Source organism: Rhinolophus sinicus, chromosome 14, assembly GCF_057876585.1.
Source record: "Rhinolophus sinicus isolate RSI-liver-muscle chromosome 14, RSI-T2T, whole genome shotgun sequence".
Taxonomy (NCBI): Eukaryota; Metazoa; Chordata; class Mammalia; order Chiroptera; family Rhinolophidae; genus Rhinolophus; species Rhinolophus sinicus.
In genome coordinates this window covers 19,994,757-20,013,129 of record NC_142514.1, presented here as the reverse complement: position 1 = coordinate 20,013,129, position 18,373 = coordinate 19,994,757, and the positions used below count along the sequence as shown (strand labels likewise).

General features: G+C 47.4%; 1 protein-coding gene across 4 annotated transcripts in view; it reads left to right on the top strand.

The window, feature by feature from the left end:
- The window catches only part of MECR (mitochondrial trans-2-enoyl-CoA reductase), a 33,207-nt gene extending 16,811 nt beyond the window's left edge, over nucleotides 1-16,396 (top strand). For 3 of the 4 annotated variants that reach the window (XM_088790801.1, XM_088790802.1, XM_088790803.1), the window contains exons 4-10: nucleotides 2,619-2,762; nucleotides 5,584-5,686; nucleotides 6,742-6,844; nucleotides 8,313-8,386; nucleotides 10,679-10,739; nucleotides 10,883-10,955; nucleotides 12,371-16,396. In XM_088790801.1, coding sequence (XP_088646927.1) covers nucleotides 2,619-2,762; nucleotides 5,584-5,686; nucleotides 6,742-6,844; nucleotides 8,313-8,386; nucleotides 10,679-10,739; nucleotides 10,883-10,955; nucleotides 12,371-12,528 — 716 coding nt within the window. In that variant the 3' untranslated portion in view covers nucleotides 12,529-16,396. The remainder of the gene's footprint in view (nucleotides 1-2,618; nucleotides 2,763-5,583; nucleotides 5,687-6,741; nucleotides 6,845-8,312; nucleotides 8,387-10,678; nucleotides 10,740-10,882; nucleotides 10,956-12,370) is intronic. The other variant, XR_016018595.1, reaches the window with a different exon arrangement.
- The last annotated feature ends 1,977 nt before the right edge of the window (nucleotides 16,397-18,373 follow it).

Genomic DNA, 18,373 nt, shown 5'->3' with positions numbered 1-18,373 from the left:
CTGCCTTTCATAGATCCGGAAAAATGAAACTCAAAAAAGGCGAAGTGAGAATTTGAAGTCACACCACTAGTGGGTGGCAGAGCTGGGTTTTTAAGCAGGTCTTTCCAACTCCAAGTCAGGGTTTCTAATTTAAAGCCCTGAAAGATCCTGGGGCTCACCAAAGGTGCTGCCCCCTCCCACCCAGGTCCTCTCCAGAAGAGGATTAGGGACTGCCAAGCCCCAGAAATCTGTATCAAGGGCAGGATTCCCATTGTCATGCTATTCAGGGGCGTTAAAAGACACTCTTGATTTCATGCATAAAAGCCATACACCAGGCCTTTGGCACAGAGTACAGTAAGTGTTGGCGAAGATGAAGGCAAGGATGAAGGGGGTGATGATTATAAAGAGGGTGATGAAGATTTGAAAACCAGGCTGGGTGAAGCGCAGAAAACGCCAAGGCACCTCCTGGATTCCAAAGGAATCCCTCAGTTTTTCAGCCTCTTATTTCCTCAGCCACAGAAGTACTCTGAGATTAACACAGCCGTTAATAAAGAGTGTTCCTGCCTCTCATCCCCAACTCCCGGTCCTTAACCACATAGTTTCTCCCTCCTGCAGCACAATTAGTCGTCACCTAGACTGCCCCTAACTCCCCCTGCTCCCCTGGCAATGCAGCTCCAGGGTACTGTTACAACCCCAGCAACTGGATAGTGAGTGCACACATTCGAGAGCTTTGGAAGTGCCAAGGGCCCTGAGACATCACAGCCACCAGGCACTGGCTCAATGCCCACAAAGCTACAGGTAGTTTCCCTGAGGTGACCTAGCGAGTACCTGGCAGAGCCAGGGCTTAAAGAAGCATGGGATTCCAAGGTCTGTCCTCTTCCCGTCTGCTTTATACAGGATCCTGCTTGCTTAGGTGAGGACCTGCCACCCGTCACCCAATGCTCATCAACCCTGTTGATTCTACCTTCAAAACATAACTCAAATCCATCTACTTTTCTTCATCCCCACTGCTGAAGTCTTGGTCTAAGCAACCATCATCTTACAGCTCAGCCCCTCCAAAAGCCTCCTGACTGGGCCTCTCCATTTCCACTCTGCCCCTCGTCACCCCACCATCTTTTCCACACAACAACATGATCTTAAAGCATAAATCCGATTGCCTCAGACTTCTCTTAAAGCTCATTAGAAGCTTCCCGCTCACTAAAATAAAATGCATTCTCCCTGCCCTGACCCTGAGCCCTGTGTTTTTCAGACTGCATGTTGTGACCCATTTGCTAAATCAATCTAGTGAGATCTAGTGAGTTGCAAACTTTTTTATTTTCTTTCTTTTTTTTTTTTTTTTTTTTTTTACTAACATCAAGCATACTAGAAGAAAGAATAAGAGGGTAGGGTAAATATTGTTCCATGAAAATTTGGCTTCTGAGATAATACATATTCATATATGTATATATACTGAGTTACAATGTAAGTCATGATTCCTATGGGTCAAGATCATGAACTTCCATATAACACTCATCTAGCCGTTGACATATCAACCAAATCTCAAATCCCTCTTCCCATCACCCTCTGCCCTCCAGTGTGTATTCTTCCAGTTCCATTCTTACATCTGCCCTGCCTCAGAGTCTCTGGATATGCTTTCTCCTCTGCCTAGAATGTTCTTTGAGCAGCTAGCATCTCTATCCTTTAACTCTTAGCCTGATACCTCCCTGACTCCCATCTAAAGTAATTCTCTCCACTGTTCCTCTCCCTATTTATAATTTATAATTATTGTATTTGCTTGTTGGTTTCTCACCTGTTTTACTCCACTAGAATGAAAGCTCCATGAAAGTGTCTGTGTTGTGCAAGTGCCGGGCTCACAGTAGGTGCAGGACAGGTGTCTGTAGGAGGAAGAGAGGCAGCACAGGGGAGCCAGGTAGCTTTGGGCAAGTCACCTCCTCACTTTCCTGCCCTGTTGAATGAGGGGGTTAAACTCTATACTCTTAAGGGCCTTCTCAGTACTGACATTTTATGATTCTCTTGTTTAGAACTGGGATGTGGGCTGGGGGTTAATGATCATTTCTAACAGTTTACAAGATCTTTTCATTTCCCTTATCTCACTTGGTTTGTGCAACAGCTCTTGATTGAGGCCAGTCAGCTCTTCTTTGCCAGTGTCATTTATGTATTAGAGTAACCAAAACTCAGTGACTTAGGCATTTGCTCAAACTAGCAGATTAACAAAACCAGGTCCCACACCTAGACCTTCAACTTCTACTTTCATGCTTTTTTCCATAATCTCACCCCAAGTCAACCTGGCCTAGGTGAGAAGAATGAGGACCGAGTAGGGAAATGTGGGCTCTCTCAGCTTCTCCTGCCCTGGTGGTGATGTTACTGTCCTACCCTCAGAGTCCAATAGTTTGAGATCCTTAGCCACCTGCTGGGTGACATGTGCTACATCTAATGGCAGCTAACATGGGAATAACAAAAATCTGCCTTACTTAATTATCCTGTGGTCTCAAAGACGTTCACAAGGACTTCAAGATTTTGTTTCTCTAAGCATTGTTTGAAGTCTGCTGTCCTCGATGCCCATTTGCTGAGGAGGGTGGATTGGGGTTGAGTGTGGAACGCGGTCCTTCCTCACTGCCCTGGACTCCTCTCCAACTCAGGAACCTGGCGGGCCGAGGCTGTGTTCAGCGAGGAAGAACTGATGGCAGTCCCGAGTGACATCCCTCTTCAGAGTGCTGCCACCCTGGGTGTCAACCCTTGCACGGCCTACAGGATGTTGATGGACTTTGAGCAGCTGCGGCCAGGTAGGAGGAGCAGGCCAGGGGCTCCGACTGGGGTATGACCCAAATCCTGGCCCTGAGGCCATGGGAACTTAGTGCAAAGGAAGACGGGCCCCTAACCTGGGTGAGTGTGTTGTTGTTGCTTTTGCTTAGAAAGATGTTAGCTTGTTTCCTAGAAAACATGCTGAAACCCCATGAGGAGTGCACCCTGGAAAACCGCTGAAGGGCCACATTCCTAGAGCTGGGGATGGAATTCTGTCATTCAGCAAAAAAACCATCAAGCTGTGCTAAGCCCTGGGGATACGAAGCCAAACAAGACAGACACAGTCCCCGTGTTTTCAATAAAATGCTGAACTTACTGTTAGTAATTCCACTCAGCGTTTATGTAGCACTTTCCAGTTCACATAAGTGCCTTTACACACATTACCCCATTAAATCGTCAAAGCTGTGCAATTAGATTGATACTGGTTGAGAGCTCAAGCCCCAGGCTAACAACCTGGGTCTGAAGTCCAGCTTCACCTTTCACGAACTGTATGAGGTGACCTCCCAAATCATCAGGTTTTTCATCCGTAAAATGGAGACTAAGGAGTTCTGAGGATTAGCTGAAGCACTGCAGTGTAACGCTTAGCAGGGGGCCTGGCATACAAAGCGGTAACCACTGCTTTTATTAGTCTTCCTTTTTGCAAGTGAGGAAATGCATGTCCAGAGAGGTAAGTTATTTGCATGAGATTACTTAGCACAGAAATGACAAAACCAGGTGTTTTATTTGGGGGTCCCTGAAAGCACAGCCTGAGACATGGACTGGAGGACAATTTGCTGGGTGTGGGGGTGATCCCAGGAAGCAGGAGTGAGGGAGTGGGCAAGTAAGACGGGGAAGAAGGAGAAGCCAGGAAGCTGGGGACTGCTGTGGGAGACCGCGGCTCAGTCCTGCTGGGGTGGCCCTCTAACAGCCCTCGTAGAACCCACCTCAGAATTACCCAGCAAACCCACCGACTCGCAGGCCCCTTTGCGGGAGGGTTACCCTGCACACTCTGTGTATCTACAAGCTGGTAAGGCCAGGGAAGTCACCCAGGCCAGCTCTGTCATGCCGATGAGGAAACTGAGGCCAAGAGACGTTGGAATCTGATAAACTTAGGTGGCCAGTGCTGCCCAAGGCTGCCTGAAAACCCGTCCCAGCATCCCGCAAAGAGAAATGCTGATTCTCACAGCTGTGGCAGACCAGTCCTAGCAACCTTCAGTGGAGAAAGCCAGCAGGTGTGACCAGGAATACTGGCTCGAGTCTTAGTGCAGCAGACACTTTGGTCACCTGCGTCTCATCCCTTCAGGCCACCCCTGATTTGGGCCCCCGCTGTGGTAGACACATCACAGCATTCTGACACCACCTCAGGCGCCCACAGGGCGTCTCTCCACTTTCCTCCTTGGGGCTGCTGTGGCCTAGGTTAGATCAATGTTAAACTTAGAACCTTGACTCACAGTGAGAATTACACTTACCTTGAAATCCAGTACATGGACATATATGAATATATATATATATATATACATGTATACATACTGGGGGTGCCAAAAAAATGTATACACATGACTTGTATTCATCTTTTGTTATTGGTATATATTGAGTATTACAATTTTAATAGTTTTTTCCTTTCTTAAAGTGTGCGTACATTTTTTGGCACCCTCTGTATGTATTATATAGTGGAAAGCAAAGTTTCATGGAACAGTATTTACCCTTACTATGTGTGATGCACTCTGCTATTTTGTATTCTATTTTCCTCGATTTTAACTAAAAAAAAAACAAAAAAAACAATGCTACTTGCAACCCACTACCTTGATTTTATAACCCATAATGAGTATATAACCTATATGCTGACCCCAGCTAAGGAGAACAGGCGTTCTTCTTTCAGGAAGTCCTCTGTTTCTAGCACCAGACCCTGCTGCCTTTTAAAACCTATGTAGCATTTCTCAGAGCACCTTCTTGGACACGAAGGCATTGAGTAATCAGGAGCATCCTGACTGGTGCTCATAGCACCCCTGTTTTATGGGGAGGAGACGGCAGTTCAAAGAGGCCGTGACTTGCCCCGTCTCATTCAGCTACAGTCAGTGGTGAAGCAGGTCCATCTCATTGCAGAGCCCACATTTTTCCAAACATGCCTCACTGGCTCTCCCATTGACTAAAGTGAAAGCCTGGGCTTAGACCACACACTACCTGTAGGACTGTTCCGGGGGCTGCCAGTTTCTCCAGTACGGCTCTCATCCCATCACAAGGCACTGCGCCTTTATTAAGCAGTGCAGAGGGAAAAGACGGCATGGCCTTCCCCTCAAGAAGCTGCAAGCTCTTGATACAAATGGACTGATATGCAACCAACTATAAAATTAGGCAGAGCACGTATATTGATAGAGACGCCTGCAGAGTGCTGTGGGCATACATGGAGGGGAGAATCTGGGAAGGCTTCATGAAGGAAGCCACACTGCTACGCTTCAAAGGATGTACAGGATTTCAACACGGAGAGAGAAAAAGAGAAACGCATTGCACGCCAGAGATATAACCTAAGCAGAGACACGATGACATAAAAATTGGAAGCTGATGAAGGATATACAGCAGGGTCTAAATTACGTCCAGTACAGACTCTGAGTTGCTGAGTTTTAGGAGGCACTGTGGGTGTTGTAGAAGTTTGGGGTCATTGGGAGAAGAGTGAGCAACACTCCAAGGTCTCAGCAGCCCCGTCCCGCGTCCCCTTAGAGTCTGAGCATGCCCTCTTTTGCCTTATATAACAGGATGTCACGCTGGAAGCCCTTGAGCTATTTCAAGTCTCCGGGGCCTGACTCGGGTCTCTTCCTGGCTCCACAGGGGATACTGTCATCCAGAATGCATCCAACAGTGGAGTGGGGCAAGCAGTCATCCAGATCGCCGCTGCTCTGGGCCTGAGGACCATCAATGTGGTCCGTGACAGGTGCGTGGGGAGGCCAAAGGCCAGAGCAGTGCTTGGGCCTTTCCAACTCGCATCCCAGAGTCTCCACCAGATGGCTCCCTCGTCTAAGCTGGCCTCCTCTCTGGGCAGGACGCAACTTGCTCACGGATGAGTCAGCCCCAAGAAATGAAGTCCAGGTGGCTTTTGGCAGTAGGATGAGTGAATTTTTGAAATGTAAAGGGGGCAGAAAGGAGGCGGAGACACTACGAGTTTTTGAAACTCTCGACTTGTGATAACCCCATGTTTTCACAAGCACAGTTCCTCCGTGGGAGCGTTTTAAGCTGTATTATTCTTGCTGTGAACTGTCTAACCAGGGACCCCTTTCCCTTGCATTTTGTGTGGTACTTTGAAGTGCACTGAATACAGATTGAAGGAGATGGGGCAGGTTTATCATCTCTGTTTTACAAATGAGGAAAGTGAACTTTCAGAGAAAGGAAGCACTTGCTCAGGGAGACGCAGCAAGTCATTAAGAGACTCAGTTTCCTGACTTACTTTCTTTCCCTCATATCTTCCAGTTTTCCTAAGCCTCATTGTCCACTAGTGTGGCCGTGTCTGTCTTGGAAGTCCAGTCTTAGGAGAACTGATACTCGCTTCAGTTCTCCGTCTCCTCAGTTGTGCTAACAAAAGTATTGTCCGCCTTGGCCAAAGAGGCCCAGAGCCACTCCTGGGCTGGAGTGTGTTTGCACAACACTCTCAGGAGCCCTTTGAAAAGAGAGGGGGGCAGAAGGGAAGTGGTGTTTGTCATTTCAGTAGAAGAAGTCAGGAAGTGAAATGACTTTTCCCTGGGCACAGATGGTTTCTAGCATCCTTGAACTTGGAGGAGCTGTAAAAATCACCCGGTCTAGCTCTCTCATGCCAATGAGGAAACTGAGGCCAAGAGATGCTGGCGTATTATCAAACTGAGTGGCCAGCCCCTGCTTGAGGCCTGGCTTCCCCCAAAGAGAAACTCACATTCTCACAGCTGTGGCAAAGTGGTCCTAGCAAACTCTTCGGTGGAGAAAGTGAGCAGATGTGACCAGGGACTGTTTGATTTCCAGACCTGACCTCCAGAAGCTGACTGACAGGCTGAAGAATCTGGGGGCTGAGCATGTTATCACAGAAGAAGAACTAAGAAAGCCTGAGATGAAAAACTTCTTTAAGGTACCTAGGATGAGGGACATTGCAACCCCATTCCGTGCTCACCTCCCTGAAGAAAGTTGACTTGAACTAGAAAAGCTCGGGACTCACCCAAGTGTTCCTCTTCACATCCTCCCTTCATCTCTTAATGGGAGGCTAAAGCCCACCCCACAGCCAGGGGACAGCATGCATCAAGTACCCAGATGCCCTGAGTGAGGCAGGAGAGAAGACAGGGGTGAGGAAACCCTGTATGAGTGGCAGTTTTGAATAGTTGTGATGGGCCAATCACCCACACAGCCAATGCGCATCTCAGAGCTGGGACAGGATCTGAGGAAACTGAGGCACAGAGAGGGGAAAGAAAAAGTGCCATGTTTTGCCATGTATAATGCACTCCCATGTATAATGTGCACCCACGTTTTTGGCCCAAACGTTCAGGGAAAAACTTCCATTTTAATTTTTTAATTCAAATATTTATTTGTTTATTTTTAGGTACTTGTTTTTGTATTGTAAAGGAATTTTAGCATTTAGTTTTTAACATATTATGGTACAAGAAATTTTATGTACTGGTAACAAATTTATGGTATTTACGTATCATAGAAGGCCAAGAACTCTTGTCGTTGCAAGTTCATCGTAAGTTCAACAAAACGGATTATCGTATTCCAGGGTATTATTTTGCATATGGATATCGTTATTGATTTCTAGAGTTACACTTTTAATTCATAAGCAAAATAAAATAATTAAAAACATTTATATAGATACAGAGTTAATACTACCCATGTATAATGTGCATCCTTATTTTTCCCTCACAAATTTGGGCAAAAAAGTGTGCATTATACACGGCAAAATACAGTAACATTTCCTAGGCACGTTATCTTATATTTTATCTGATAATCCCACAAAACTCTGCATGCAAAGTAGGTGCTATCTATTTTATAGATCAGAAAACCAAGATTCAGAAAAGGTAAACTATTTGACACAGTTATAAGTGGGGAGTCAGGGCTGGCCCCAGGTCTCTCCAAACTCAGCACCTCATAACCTTCCAAAACCTCTCAGTAACCAGAACCTCTAGTACACCTAGTAAGTGACCAAAGCACAGCCTCTTTTCACTGACCTCTGGAGGGACCAAATACACACGCTTCTTGAGAACATTTCTGAAGCAGTAGATCAGCACATCTGATATAAACGGAGTTCTAAGTGCTGAGAAGAGGCACACTCGGGGAAATGAAGTTCTTCGAAACGGACTGTAGATGACCTTTGTCTATTCCTTCCCAGAGGAGGGGAGTTTTGAACAAAACCCCAAAACAGGTAACAGGATTAGGTGGGTAAAGAAAAGGCTCTTTTGGGGCATAGAAAAAAGGGAGTTGGAAAGTATGAATATATGTTTTCTCACTCCCTCCTCCGACACAGCATGTGGGCCAGGGAGGTGCTGTTTGTTGCAGCTTCAAACCCCACAGAGTGATCGCTCCCTCACTGTAGGTTCCTTGTTTTTCAGGACGTGCCCCAGCCGCGGCTTGCTCTCAACTGTGTCGGTGGGAAAAGCTCCACAGAGCTGCTACGGCACTTAGCGTAAGTCACTCGACCCTGCAGGTCCTGTGCGCCGGTGCTCTCCAGTTCTTTAGCTAGAAGGACCACCAAATGACCGGTCCCAATGGCCAATGCGCGCCAAGGCCAGGTCAGCACGACCCTGAGTAGGAAGCTGGGACCAGTCACGTCATAGTCATCTGGGCACTTCCTTTCTCAGCCACCTCCTTTATAGGTGACTGAGAGGCCCATCTGGCTTTATTTGTCCAACAGACCCCAGAAGTAGACTGCTGGCTCTGTGAGAGGACATTGATTAAGGATTCATAACCTAGGGGCATCTTAAAACGTCACTTAGTCCTAGCTTATTAGTTTTTAGATTTTTTATGAGCTTTTAAAACCAGATCTAATACTAGAGGTAACGTGTGCTTATTACAAAACATTTTGAAAGCATATCAAAGTACAAAGGAAAACTTAAAGAACCGAAGTTACCTATCATCCCACCACCGAGGGGGATAAGCACTGTTGGCAATGGTAACAGTGCATGTCCTTCCATTCTTCTTTCCTTTACTATGAACTTCTCGAGCTGAAGGACACCTGCAAGAACATTCCCAGCTAAAGCTGGACGCCCATTTCTACACAGCATTCGTTAACACATATTTGCTAGCACTCTCTAGCTACGTGATTCAGAGATGGCCAAGGCACGGTGGGAACCCTCTAGCGCTCAGGCTAGAAGGGAAGATGGGTCAGGTGGTCGGAGAGTCGTGACATCAATCACTGAGTGTTTACCGTGCACCGGACTCTGTGCAGAGTGCTTGGTTTACCCCTCCCTCAACCACCTATACGTTCCTATCCCTGTTTGTACGAGGCCCAGATTGGCTAATTACCTCCCAAGGTCTAGGAAGCGGCAGAACCAGGCTTGTCCCTGAGTTATTGTGAGCACACCTCCTCAGCCCTCCTCCCAGCAGCCTCCAGGGCAGTCCCCATGTCACTTGTAGGAGGAAACTTGTGCGGTGGTTACAGCGTAGGCATTGGAGTCAGAAAGGCCGGGTTCCAGTCCCAGCTCTGCTACTTACTAGCTGCGGAACTTTGAAAAGTTAGGCAGTGCATGAAAAACTATCCAGGCCTCAGTCTCTTTGCCTGTAAAGTGGGGGGATAGAAACCCTTTCTGCCTCAGACGTTTAGTCTGAGGAACACTGAGGTGATGCATAAATTGCTATACAAATGAGAGATGGGCTTCAATTTTCTCCTCTGCAAAATGAGGGTAATTAAATGCTTCCTTGGGGTTACAATGAGGATTCACTGAGCCTTTGCATGTAAAGTGCTCAGACCTGTGTCGGGCACATACCGTGTTTCCCCGAAAATAAGACCAGGTCTTACATTAATTTTTGCTCCAAAAGACACATTAGGGCTTATGTTCAGGGGATGTCATCCTGAAAAATCATCTAGGACTTATTTTCCGGTTAGGTCTTATTTTCAGGGAAACACGGTAGTAAACACCCAGTAAATGTTAATGATTCTGATTAGATGAAGTGCAGTGGGGTACAGGGAGGGAGGGCTTCATCTCCCCAGGAGCTACTTTCTGGAACAGGTGGCGGTTGAAGGGAAATTAAGACCAAACCACCCACCAGCCTCAGAGAAAAAGTTACCTGCCTTGCACAGCCACTTCCATTTTGTAGTTTACAAGGTCTGCACTCTCATCCCTGATCAATGAACTCCAAAAATATCCAGGTAGTAGGGAGGGGAGGGGAACACAGGGCAAGTCGAGCATGTGAAACTTATTAGATTTTAAAATTCATATGAGCCTCTCTCCTGTTTGCCAGGGTGTGTGTGGGTTTCAGGCAGCAGGTCCCGGCAAGGCCCCTCTTGCAGCGAGAGGACAGTCGCCTTCTTCCTCTACGCCCGCCACACCATTCCTGCCTGCAGCTACTTCCTCTCACTGACCCTCTGCATGCATGTAGAGGAGAGCCACGGGGACCCATGCCCCTGCCACGCCCCTAGGTGCACACCTACAAGTGGAGTACAGTCGGACCGAACTTGGGCCTTGAGCTTTTCTCGGCAGAGCCCGCTTCTTTGCAACCCCTCATCAAAGCCTGACTGGGTGGTTAGGCTTTGCCTAAACGTCCAGGTTGTCTGGACGGGGATTGTTCTTTTCAATATAGATCCTTGCCTCCTGGTTCATTAGGTCTGGGGTTGGACCTAGGAATCTGTGTTTTTGGACCCTTCCCAGGGATTCTGAAAGCAAGGTTTAGGTTCCAGGGTTGTAATAGAAGCGCTGTGGTGGGTTCCAGAAGGGCTCCGATTCTGCCTGCACCCACTCTGTTCTCTCTGACTCTTCAGGCCTGGAGGAACCATGGTGACCTACGGGGGGATGGCCAAGCAGCCCGTCACAGCTCCTGTGGTAAGCTTGGGGGAGGCAGGGGCCCGGACACCACAGTGGTCTAACCTCAGGCACTGCCCTTCCCTGCGGGAGGAATGTGCACCTTAAGTGGTGTCTGACGTTCTTGCCCTCAGAGCCCCAGTATGTCCTTCCTGTGTCCACAGAGCCTACTCATTTTTAAGGACCTCAAACTTCGGGGCTTTTGGATGTCCCAGTGGAAGAAGGACCACAGTCTAGGTGAGTGGGTGATAGCCCCATTACCAAGGGTCATACAAGAGGTCACTGCCTACTGCTGAAGTGACCAGCCACCCTGAGCCCTGCAGAGGTGACTAGAGCCCCAGCCCCACCACAGGATAGAGGAAAACAGCCTCTAACTACAGCTACAGTCAGCATATAGTTACTGGACTAAAGTGGGCCAGTCCTTGAGGGCACAGCATTGAACAAGGTAGACACTGCCCGTCCTGAGCAGCCAACAGTGGGGAGACTGCCGTGGGAAATGGCCAAGCAAGGAGAGCAAATGCTGGATCCAGCCTGCCTGGGTTCCAGTCCTGCCTCCGCCACCCATGGTTATGGGTTCTGCCTAGCCTCGCTGTTGGACCTAGACAAGTTACTTCACCTCTGCCTCAGTAAATGTCGTAAGAGTTTAAAGTATTGTTAGCCCTTTTTGACAGAGAAAGAAACTGAGGTTCAGAGTAGTTAAGTAGCTGGGCCAGAGTCACCCCACCCAGGGAGTAGTGCAGCCAGGATGTGAACAGCTAGTCTTTCTGACTCCAGAACCTGAGCCAGTACACTGTTCTTCCTCTCCTGGAGGACTGGCTCCCCAGAGAGTGACACCCCCTTCCCCCTAGCTGAGACTGAAGAATAACGTGGAGTTATCAAAGTGCAGGGGAGGAAAGGGGTGTCGTGAATGAGGTGTTTCAAGCAGAAAAAATAGCATGTGTGAAAGCCCGTCAGAGACAGTGGGAAGCCAGACAGACTGGTTGTGACCAGATTACAAAAGGTTTTTAGACCCTATTTTAAAGGCAATTAGGGAGCCATTGAAGTGTTTTAAGCAGGGGATATGATTAGGTTTGAATGTCGAGTTAATTGATGTCTATGAAAAAGCACTTCCCAGCTAAGGCCTTCACTTCTCGTCTCCCTGTACCACACTGGGTCCTTAGTGGGAGACGATGCTGGTGGCCTCACCTCGTGGGCTTCTCAGGGAGTCTTGGGCCCCCATGGAAAGGAGAGCTCCTTTTCCTGAGCAAAGCTCATTTGTTCCACATCAGTTGCTGTGCCAGGCACACCCACCTCCCTCCTGGGCCTCTTCTGGCTTCCCTGCCTCACAGTAATCCTGCCCCTCCCGCATTCAGGACTCCAGGTTACACCCCAGTCAGATTCTGTGGGTCTGAGCCATTTTAGCCACCACTCTGCCTGCCCATCAGCTCCTCGGGCCGCTCCCCATGTTCCTCTGTCCCCATCCTGGCCCTCGCTGTCCTGAACACAGGTGGGAGAATCAGGCTGCCTCCACAGCCACCCTATCTGTGGCCAAGCCCTGGGCTCTTGAGGCCTTCCTGGAGTTCAGCACCAGCTCCTGCCGGCAGGGGAGACACTGGTGCCATCTTGCCAAGCCCTCCTGCTGCTCCCGTCTGACTTCCTCCAACCTCCTACAGACCAGTTCAAGGAGCTGATCTTCACACTGTGTGATCTCATCCGCCGAGGCCAGCTTACAGCCCCCGCCTGCTCCGAGGTCCCCCTGCAGGACTACCAACACGCCTTGGAAACCTCAATGCAGCCCTTCGTGTCTTCAAAGCAGATTTTCACCATGTGATAACCCCTAAGGAGCCAGAGCGAAGCGGGAGGGGAAACGGATCAGCAGGATGGTCCTGGCCCCTCCGGCAGGGCCCGCATCCTTCCCCAGGCTGCGCCTCTCCTCACCGTCAGTTTTCACTAGGAGAGCTGTGAAGCGAGCCACGGCTTTTCCTAGGGCCAGCCTCGGGGTATCTAATAAAGTCTGAACTTCCTGAAAACAAAAACCAGTAGAAGTCATCCCTGTTGGGAGGGACCATCACTGTGCACCTGCCATGTCCCAGGACTAAGAAGCGCCCCCCACTCCTTGCCTGTCCTCCATTTGTCCCTGAGCAATCATTTCCTGATACCCTGACAGCAACCGAGTGGGCCTGGCAGGTACAAAAGCCAGTGAGACACGATCCCTGCCCTCAAGCCATCCAAGGCCACAGAGGAGAACCTTCAAACAAAGAAGGTTTGACTCATTCTCAGGTGGTGTGCAGCTTCGTCCAGGGTGGGGGGGATCAGCTGCATGGGGGAGCCAGGCTGAGGAACCCAGGAAATACGGTCTGGCGTTGCTGCCTGCCTGAGGTGAGGCTTAAAAGTGGGCCCTGGACAATGTAGCTTCATTCAGAGGAGAGTTCGACATTATATGACTTTGGAGAAGACCTCAGTTACGCTCTCTCACCACCTCACCCGTGTCTTCTGAGGCGCACTGGTCACTATGGTAACTATTGTGGGACTACTGGTTTAATGTAGGGTTTCTCATCAATGGCACTACAGCATTTGGGGCTGGAAAATTCTTTGTTGAGGGAGCTGACCTGTGCATTGTAGGATATTTAGCAGCATCACTGTCCTCTACCCACTACCTGAGAGGAGAGTTCGACATTATATGACTTTGATGTTGCTTCACTCATCCAAAGCAAAGAACTAGAGACTTTGGGATGTCTCCCTTATCCCCTGGCCCTCTGGCCCTTAGCTCAAGAGCCTCGTTCAGGAGTGCTTACTGGGTGCCTTACTGGGTGCTTGAGACTACGGGTGCCCGTGAGAAATTTGGGCTGGCCCTCTAGTCTCTAGTTGCTGAGCCTCGTGCAGGGGATTGACCTTTACGGTATACTAAGGACAGATCCAGAGGTGTTCCCCAGGCTGAGGGGACACTGCAGCTCTGCCTGAGAGTTTAAGGAAGGCTTCCCTGCGGAAGTGTGGTCACAGCAAATCTCGAAGGCCTAGCAGGGAAAGGTGGACCAAGCAAAGCCAACAGCCCATGTGAGAGTTTGGAGTCCCGAGAGAGCCTGGCACTCGGGGAACTTCCCGTAGGTGAGCATAGCCGCTGCTTAAGACGTGGTGGAAATGTGAAGACTGAGGTGGGAACGGTGGGCAGGGGCCAGAGCAGGAACGGTCACAAAGTCAGGACTTACCCTCAAGATCAGGGGAGGCACTTGGGGTGTTAAGCAGTGGAGAGCGGTGGACAAACTGGCCCGGAAGGCCAGGGTACATTCAGGTTTAGTTGCACACCAACACGTACACAGGCTCCCGTCATAACCCTCTTGCCTTTGGGAGCATCTTGTGTCCTTGGAGAAAGGACTTGGTTTCAGCCTGGGGTTGGGGAAGGTCAGCAGGTGCCCTCTGGATAAGATTTGCCACCTTGTACACCTGGGCACAGGATCAGCCCCAGTTCACCCAAGTCCCTCCCATCCCCCATCCTCTAGTCTCAAGGTTAGTGGGACAGATGATTTGTACAGATGGCCAGTGTGGGCCAGTGAGAAAAGCCTGAGAGGGAGTGGAGGGGGCTCCCCAAAGGCGACAGGTGTGACAGCTAAGATTAGGTTCTTCTGGGGAAGTCCACAGAGTTGTGCTTGATGGGAGTGATGAGCCTGCAGCCATGGAGAAGGCGCACGGCCCTGGTACAGACTCAGAGGAGGCAGACAGGAAGAAGGTCCATGGTTAGAGACCATGTGGAGGGCTCTGCAAAATGTCCTGACACGGTACCACTAGGGGCCTGGAGGTGACATTCAGGCCGGGCTTTAATGGATGATTATTGTTTTCTCAGGGAAGAGAGACAAGCATTACAGACTATAAAGGACCAGATTAAGCAAAGTTATAGAGGCAGGACATTTATGTTTGAATCTTCTCATTTTCCCCCAATACCCATTTTCTTCCAAAGAATTAAAACTGATGACTTTTAGTTGGGTACATCGTAAGGAATAAACACTGCTTTCCGTGCCACCCTTGCAGCAGACAAGGTCTGTCCCTTGTGATGTGAGCAGAGGTGGTAGGTATCAGTTTCTTAGGAATCTCTAAGATTCCTATAGATGAGCTGGCATCTATCCTGTACTTTTTCTTCCCCTGCCACCTTCCTCCTGGCTGGGATGCAAACAGTATTCCTGGAATTTGCATGGCCATCTTGGACTGTGTTAAGAAAGGAACAGCAATGAGATCTCAGGAGCCTGGGTCCCTGACACCCAGAAGCCCCGACAGCCCACCACGGGACTTGAGAAATAAATTTTACTTAAGAAATAAGCTTCTATGTTGTTTAACCCCCTAATGTTTGGCCTTTCTCTGAACCTAATCATAACTAATACATATTCTATGATTTAATTTATATTGACATCAAGTCAATCAATATGAAGCTGAAAAAGTGAATTGTGGCAGTTTGTGATTCCCAGCTAAGGAATGTGGACTTTATTCCATTGGCAGTGGGAACAAACAATTTCTGAGCCAGAAGATCAAAACTGTGCTTTGGAAAAATCACCGCTGGCAGCTGGTTGGGGGACAATTTGGAGCAGGAAGGCACTAAAGAAAAACAAAACAAAAAAAAACAGAAATTCCCAGGCTTCTGAATTGCAGATAAGTAAAATCTCCCTAAATGTTGAAGACCAACATAGGGATTAGCAATATTTAAGAGGCCAGCAGAGGAAAGGAGACTGAGACAGAAACATCAAAAGAGAATCTGACTTAAAAAAGGATTGTCTCTCCCATACTTTACGAGTATAGGAGATTGTTTTTAATGTTCAGGCTGAATAATCTCTGTGGGGTTGGGATAGCTCTTCTGGCATACTAAGTAAACAATATCCTTTTTAATGGCTAAAGGAGGAAGCTTTGTCTCCGAGAGACTAAAAGAAGACAAACAGGCATTACCTCCTACAGGAAAGCTCGGGCACACCTGGAGTCCTGAGGCTAAGAGACTCTGGCTCGCCCTGCTGTCTTCTGGGAGCATCCACCCTGCGACTACCTACAGCCACTGCCATAGTATTGATGACTATCTTTTTGTCTTGGGAGGAGAGATAATTAAACCTGCTTTCCTAAGGGAAACACTGAGGCCCAGAAGAAAAAAGGTTCTTGCATCAACCTATGTGTGTCAGGCGTCCCTGTCTTCGTGCCTTGGAAGCTCTCGGCAGTACCCACCCCATGCTTATTGGCAAGTGCCATGCCCTAGGTAGGACACTGGGCCCAGCCAGAGCAACTAGAGATGGTGAAGAGGGACTCAGTCCCTCAGTCCTGGCACAGCATCTGCCTGCATCTAAAGGCAGGAAAATCCTGGGAAGATAAGTGGGAAGAAGACATTGGCATCCTCTGAAAGGGAAGAAAGCTTTCCGTATGTCCCTAACCCTTTGCAGTGTACAAGCACTTATACATGCATCTTCATTTGATTTTTACAATTTCCCTGTATCATTGAGGTTTTAATATCACCACGTCACCTGCTCAAGGTCAGTTGAGGTGAGTTGCTCGAGGTCAGAGCAGGCAGCAGGCCTGGCACCAGACACCAGGTGCCCTGACCCTGTCTGGTCACCATACCAGTCAGTCCCAAGTCTTTTGGCCCCACAGTTGGCCTTGAGTGCCCTCTTTTCTCAGGACTCCTTGATTTTGTGCAATGATAATTAATGTGTCAATTAAATGAGAGTTCAAATTTCCTTGCATCTATATTTCATGGAGAGGCATGGGGAAAAAAAGGGAGAAATCAGGAGGCCACTGAAGTAGTCCAGATTATTCACTTATTCATTCAGTAAATATTTTGAACACGCATTATTTGAAAAGCACTGTCGTAAGTGCTAGGGATACAGCAGGAGACAAAAAGTACGGCCTCTGATACAAAGCAACTTACATTCTAGTGGAGGAAAAGATAGTGAACAAGTGAGTAAATAAATAGATGAATTATAGAGCGTGGTAAGTGCTTTTTAAAAAAAATGCAGTGATATAGTGAAAGGGGCTACTTGAGATAAGGTGGACAAGGAAAGTCTGAGGCCTGAATAAGAAGGATCCAGCTATATTCCAATCAGGGAACAGCACGCTTAAAAAGCCCCGATGTGAATATGAAAAGGACTGAAGTAGCTTATAAGTGGGAGTGAAGTGAATAGATTTGTGAATATTCGTAGTTGAAGGTTCAACTTTGGCACCTTGCTGGTTGGAGGTGCCACTCCCTGAGTTAGGGAATTCCAGAGGAGGAATTTGGAGACAGGCATTTTCCCTCTGTGGGGCTCTTTCCCATCTGAGCAAATCATATGACAACCAAGGTTAGTGCTAGTTCTTAAGAATATTATGATCCTCACACTTTACTACTAATTTCCAAATGGATCAAATATTGCAATATAAAAATAAGCCCTAAAAGTAACAACAAACCATGGGAGGTATTTTTAAAAACAACAACAGAAACACCTCAGAGTGAGGAAGGCCTTTCAAGCTACAGCACAAAATCCAGAATCAAAGAAAAATTAAGGACGGATAAATTCGACGCCATAAACATCTAATGTTTTCACATAGCAAAAAACACTAGGCAAAGTCAAAAGTCACCAAACTGGGAAAAAATATTTGCAACTCATTTGACAAAGAACTGATTTCCCTATTATGTGAGTTCCTATGAATCGATAAGAAAAATGGGCAAGAGATATAGACACAGAAAGTAAAATATAAGTGTTTCTTAAACACGAAATGAGGCTCACTCCACTCAAAATCATATAACCTCAACGTACGCTACCCAAGATACCATTTTGCAGCTATCAGATTAACAAAGATCATAAAGTTTGATAACATGGTATTGAGGAGGAGGTGGAGAAACAGGTATCTATGGAGAATTAAGCGATATCTATCAAAACCACATTTGCCCACACCCTTTGACCCAACTATCCTACTTCTAGGAATAGATTCTACATATACGTATATACAAAGTTACTCATTGCAACAGTCATAACAAAAAGTTTGAACTTATCTCAATGTCCTTCACCAGGGCACTGATTTAATAAATTACTGTGTATAAAATGGCATATTATGAGCCATAAAAATAGTGCTGAGGAAGCTCCTTTTGTACTCTTATGATTTCAAAAATATACTAAGTACAGAACTGTATGTATAGTACGCTACTACTTGCTTTATATGTGTAAAATACGTCTGAAAGGACGTTTCAAAACCTGATGACATTGATTGGCTTTGGCGAAGGAAACTAGACGGAGAAGAGATGGAAAGATTTCACTGTATATAATTTGAATCAGTTAATGAATTATCCTTTCAAAATATGATTTTAAAAATAAAAACAGCAAAGAAATAAAACTCCTTGTGGTTCTAGGTAAATTGGGTTAGTGAAAAGGGAACCAATACTTATTGAGTGCCTACCACGTTCCAGATACTGTTCCAAGCCCTTCCACATACACGACCCTATTTAGTTATCCTGGTAGTCCATTGAGATGGCATAAATTATTCTAATTTTACAAATTAGAAAGTAGGTTAAATTGGTCAAGTAATTTAGTCACTGTCAAGCCTAATCTCTCTCCAAAGCTCCAGCCTTCTCCACTTTCCACACTTCTGTTGAAGCAAAGTGCCCTATTTTTAATGTGATATTGGTATTTATTGGGCACTTGAGATGTGCTGGGAACAATACTAAGTGCTTTACGTACCTA